The 6236-nt window shown below is 32.3% G+C and overlaps 1 protein-coding gene across 1 annotated transcript in view; it reads right to left on the reverse strand.

The window, feature by feature from the left end:
• The window catches only part of LOC106474924 (transmembrane protein 8B-like), a gene marked incomplete at its 5' end in the record, with an annotated part of 24386 nt that extends 21880 nt beyond the window's left edge, over positions 1 to 2506 (reverse strand). Inside the window, 2 exons of the mRNA XM_022403179.1 lie at positions 1886 to 2010; positions 2302 to 2506. Coding sequence (XP_022258887.1) covers positions 1886 to 2010; positions 2302 to 2506 — 330 coding nt within the window. The remainder of the gene's footprint in view (positions 1 to 1885; positions 2011 to 2301) is intronic.
• Between the last annotated feature and the right edge of the window lie 3730 nt (positions 2507 to 6236).

Below are 6236 nucleotides of genomic sequence, written 5' to 3' on the forward strand. Positions count from 1 at the left end.
GCGCTAAAACAAACACTATAACGAACGAACGTTAACTTCAACAATACCCTGTGACTGCAGTTCAATTACTCACTATCTACACACACATTACATTATCTCGACACGTTGTCATCCTCTTTTATATACCAGCCTACCCTATCTAGTAAATACTAGAGCATTCGCCAAGGTACGGTATAGTCCTAGAAACTAGAGGGCGTGAGAATAGTCACGTGATCTCGATGACGCAACAATACGTTTTGTATAGTTTGGACGATGCCTTGCGTTTCACTTATGGTGATTAATAACATGCTAGAACAGATATATACCACAGGTATTATAAATTATGAGATATTTGTAATAATAATTATAATAAAATCTCACATGTTTATACAAATATCATAAATTAAAATTGAACAGAACATTTAAAAAATTATTCTAAGCATTTCGGGTGCAGTATTTAATAATTGTATGCTAACTGAGTAATAGAATAAAAAATGACTGTTTTGTAACGCTATGCAATGAACCATGTTTGCTGAATTTTTAATTTCAGTAACAATCTTATGTAGAGTTTATTATTAAATGTTATGTATAGATAAATAAAGATATTGTATTATAATTGTTAATTACAGAAACTTACGATCTAATTAAATACATTTAGAGCTTTGTAATTGAATATTAATCTTATGTAGAGTTTATTTTCATTATTATATAATGATTATAGTAACAGATGTTTTGTTAAATATGTAGGATAGTATATTAGTTTATGACAAACACTGATTTGTATATTTGATGTTACCAAAAACTTCAAAATAATCCCTTGGTTTATAATTTAAGGTCCTTATAGGCATTTGTAAAACTGAGTTTAAATGAAAGATAATTAAATAGAAATCAAGAAATGAAAGCATTACTCAGATTAGACGAACACAAGGTCAACTTCGTCTTCAACTGTTATGTGTCAATGACCACGTGATGTTATTTCTAGTTCAAGGTTTAACTAACACTAAAGGTCGAAAAGAATTATCTAAACTTGACGACCTGTCCCATATATTTTGTAAAACACAACCTGGCAGAGGCCTTGAGTATCAAACATGTCGGACTGTGACTTTTCTTAGGTTGTTTAAAGTGTAGCCGATAATGACTAATGATGTCAGTATTTCCAGGGTGGTTTTGTGTACTGTAGTATCACTGTCTGTATGTGTGTGACGGTAATAGTAAAATAATAGTAAAGTTAAAGAGTAAGTTTTCATTTGTTATATTTAGTTGTAGGATGATAAAAATAAATTATTGGTTATAATAATTGTCTCATTCAAATAATATGTGTTTCATTTGTGAAAGTGAAATATTAAGTATTCTATACTTTCAAAAGATTTGTGGACCCAAAGAAATTGGAAGTGTGTTTGCCAGTGATCAATGCCTAATAGCATTAGACAGTCTAAAAGCTTTATGCAGTTTTAATCTTCTATAGAAAATGGATGGATAAACAGTAAGTCATTGATTTATTATTTTTAGTTGCAGCAAACTGTATTAGTACAAATGTTAAAATATGCAAAATAATGGTTTAACATAATTAAATCTAGATATTGATGACATATATTGCATCATAGCCGTCTGTCTGGTATCAAACGGAAAAACTCTTTCAGTAGGTATTTTCTATGGTAGAATATTTTAAATACTGAAATAGACTATACTTCAAATTAAAAAATATAAAAAATAGAGCATCAGTAAAAAATGACGTTTTTGAACAAAGTATTAGAAAATTAAGTGATCAAACGTAATTGGGATTAAAAATATGCTTGTTTAGCTTTATGGAAGAACGCTGGACCTTTAGACATTATTAACGTCGAACTGTTTTTTTATATGCAAGTGATAGATGATTTACACAATTGTTTCTTGTTCGAAAAGTTACCTGTAATACTGCATTATTGATATTTGTTGTGATAGTGGCTGGTTTGGTGAAAGGCTTAGAACCTCTTCTGCTATTTGTAATCGCAAACTTGATGTGAGCCACGCTTTACATTGAAGATGGAGTCCCTGTAAAATATAATAACGGTCAGCGTCATCTTTTGTAATACTTCAGTGAAAACATACAAGTTTCGGAAAATAAAATACCTATTTATTTAGGGAAAAAACTGGTATATAACTATTTAAATTTTACAAAAGAAATGGGCAAAGTTTCATATCATACACTTTTATAAAGTTTCACAAAAACCATCATAATTTAATTGCTTTGCTAGACTGATATTACATCTTGGTACCATTATACAGCTTTAATTTTAATTCTATGATGTGAAATTGTAATATTTACTTAAGAAAAAAACGTACTTTTTGCACAATTCTGTTAGACTTTTCGGCTACAAAAGCTACGGCAAACCAATCTCCCGCCAGAGGGCCTGAGATATTTAAGTGCACCGGCTCGGAATCTGTCTGCAGGGTCACGTGATGGAGATACTGGCGGTGAACATGAAACTGAGGTGGAAACGTTTCGTTTTGTGGATTAACGACAGGATAACTCCCATACTGCAAATATCTAACAACAAATGAACATTTTTTTAAAATTCAGATATAATTCATTTATGAAGTTAACACTATTTGAGTTCATTATGTGGTTATATCAGTAGGTACATTAAATACAAAATCAATCTGTGATAACCTTTCAAATGCTACTCATGACCAAGAAACATTACCTTGGGACACACATACAACTTAAAAAAATAAAGTTTAAACAAAATATTTGAATTAAAGCAAGTGTGTAGGTTTATTTGAAAGACAGGCCATTCAGGTAATTGGAGATATTAACAGGCTATTCAGGTAAATGTAGATACTGACATGTCATTCAGGTAAGTGGAGATATTGACATGTCATTCAGGTAAGTGGAGATATTGACAGCTCATTCAGGTAAGTGAAGATATTGTCAGATGATTCGGGTAAGTGGAGATATTGACAGGCCATTCAGGTAAGTGGAGATATTGACAGTTCATTCAGGTAAGTGAAGATATTGTCAGGTGATTCGGGTAAGTGGAGATATTGACAGGCCATTCAGGTAAGTGGAGATATTGACAGGCCATCCAGGTAAGTGGAGATATTGACAGTTCATTCAGGTAAGTGGAGATATTGACAGGCCATTCAGGTAAGTGGAGGTATTGACAGGCTATTCAGGTAAGTGGGGCTATTGATAGGCCATTCAGGTAAGTGGAGATATTGTCAGATGATTCGGGTAAGTGGAGATATTGACAGGCCATTCAGGTAAGTGGAGATATTGACAGTTCATTCAGGTAAGTGAAGATATTGTCAGGTTATTCGGGTAAGTGGAGATATTGACAGTTCATTCAGGTAAGTGAAGATATTGTCAGGTGATTCAGGTAGGTGGAGATATTGACATGTCATTCAGGTAAGTGGAGATATTGACAGGCCTTTCAGGTACGTGGAGATATTGACATGTCATTCAGGTAAGTGGAGATATTGTCAGGTGATTCAGGTAAGTGGAGATATTGACAGGCCTTTCAGGTAAGTGGAGATGTTACAAATCATACAAGAAAGGATACATCTAAAGTTTTGTGTGTGGACTAGTGTGAAGTCGAATGTTCATAGTTCTTATAAACAGTATTCTCTTTAGTTCTAAATGAGGGACAGTCAGAGCAGATACCCTTGATATAGCTTTGTTAGAAAACTAATATATAGAAATAACTTTGAATGCAGTATAAAGTCAACAATATTACCGAGTGATTAAAATTTAAAAGTTCTTTCTTTGAAATCATCAAAGCTGAAACAGGACCCTATTTACTGAAGGTATAGTTTAACAGTCGTCGTTTAGAACAAGAATCATCGTTGTTTCGTTACACAATAGTTTAACAGTCGTCGTTTAGAACAAGAATCATCGTTGTTTCGTTACACAATAGTTTAACAGTCGTCGTTTAGAACAAGAATCATCGTTGTTTCGTTACACAATAGTTTAACAGTCGTCGTTTAGAACAAGAATCATCGTTGTTTCGTTACACAATAGTTTAACACAAGAATCATCGTTGTTTCGTTACACAATAGTTTAACACAAGAATCATCGTTGTTTCGTTACACAAAATGATGAGAGATTAGGTAATTTAAAAACATTTGAATAATATTTTATTTATAAAGATAAAGTACCGAGATCAAAGAGAAACTCTCTGAACACATTGATAAAAGTTCGAGTTATAATATACAATACAATTGTCATCCAGTTGTTTGGTATAGTAGTTCACTGACCCATTCCTTTATTATTATTTTTTGGAGGCAAATATTAGTGAAATAATAAAAGGCTCTATGAAGACAAATCAAGATATTGCATTAAAATTATATATATGTATTTGGTAGTGTCAGTTATGAAAAAATAGACACACAGCAGGTGATGCTCAGTAGACGAAAAAAGAACTGTTACTGAACTATATCTCGGCTCATATTATCTCAATCAAACATCATTCATACACACACACATATGTATAGGTATGAACATTTCTTAATTAAAAAATAATAGGATAGACAAAAATAAAAGATTGGGTAACAGCCATATTTAGGGGTAGCCACAATCCTGTAAGACAGAAATAATCTTTCAAAATATTTGATGTGTATATACTAAGCCACAACCAAAGAACAACGGCACAACATTTTGTAGTGTTAGTACTGTTTACGGAGTTCACAGAATATCTCGTTTTGACTTGTTTATTATTGGTTAGCTCCATAAATACAACCGAAGTTTCGAGTTCGTGATTTTTCTATTACCATGTGGATGCCAACATGAACTGACACCTGAGTGTACCGCCCTCTGATGATCAATAAAGCAGTTTAAGATAAATTAATCTAGCTTCCAACAAAAACATATTCCCACAACTAAAACTATTACCACAAGTAATTCCATATTTACAATACTGTTATTTAACAGCTATAAAATAACGTTAACAACGCTTTTCAGGAAACTTTGTATTTGATTGTTATAACGTATACTGTTGTCCGATTCTTGTGACTGTTGTTTATGTTCGAGTCTTTAGACGTTTGTTTTTATTTGATTATTATAACGTATATTGTTGTCCGATTCTTGTGACTATTGTTTATGTTTAACCAGTCTTTTCACTATCCTGTTATCTGAATATTATGTTTATTGTTATTAGTTGATTTTTTATGATTCTTTCTTTAACTCTTATGATTGTTGTCTTATCTGTTCTTATGACTTGTATTTTTCTCCGAGTCTTGTATGCTTATTTGAATTTTGGATTTTTTAAAAGTCTTCTGTGTGTTGAGTTTTTATTTTCGAGTCACATACAAATATGTTTGTCCGATTTTTGTGAGTCATATTTGTTCGATTTTTATATTTAATGTTTTTGCCAAAGTTCTGTACGTAATTTTCATACTTCTCTGAATTTTATGATTCCTGTTTTTGTTCCAGTGTATTGACTATTAATATTGTTCGAGTTCTTGCTTGTTTTTTGTTTGGATTCTTTTTTTTTCGTTTTTCAAGTCTCACGTCTCAGTCTTGTGATTGTCGTCTCTGTTCGAGCGTTTGGATTATGGTTTTTTTTATCATTAACGCCTGATCAAAGGATCAGAAGTAAAAAGTGGCTTGTAAATTAATGAAGCAAATTATGTATATAACAAACTGACAAGACATACGTAATGTTTTAAACCAATACTAATGTTAAAGTTTCATGACTAGTGTGTTTATTCTAGTGTAGTGCTTTTATTCTAGTCTCATTACTGAGTTTTTCAGGTCCATAAGTGAGTCTTATGATTGTTTTATAATTATTAACAGGTGCAAATTCTACAAAAAGCCACAGCTTGTGACTGTTGTTTATGTTCGAGTCTTTTAGACGTTTGTTTTTTTGTTTATGTTCGAGTCTTTTGACGTTTGTTTTTGTTTGATTATTATAACGTATATTGTTGTCCGATTCTGTTGTTTATGTTCTAGTCTTTAGACGTTTGTTTTGTTTGATTATTATAACGTATATTGTTGTCCGATTCTTGTGATTGTCAGTTTGTTTTAGGATACTAGCATAAACATACACAAGATCCGTCCGTGTAAGCTGTCCCTAACTTTGAACTGATAGACTATAGGAAAGCACCTACTTCCAACTCATGGGCTACACGAATCGAACAAGGATTGCATCGGTATTCTTGAAGAGCAATGAGACGCGAATCATAGACACTAGGATCCACAGTCTGTCACGCTAAGTACCAGGTCACGCCTGGTTCACACAACGATGGAAGGGTCTGATATAAAGACATTAGTCTTAACA

Source organism: Limulus polyphemus, unplaced genomic scaffold (assembly GCF_000517525.1).
Source record: "Limulus polyphemus unplaced genomic scaffold, Limulus_polyphemus-2.1.2 Scaffold7860, whole genome shotgun sequence".
NCBI classification, from domain to species: Eukaryota; Metazoa; Arthropoda; class Merostomata; order Xiphosura; family Limulidae; genus Limulus; species Limulus polyphemus.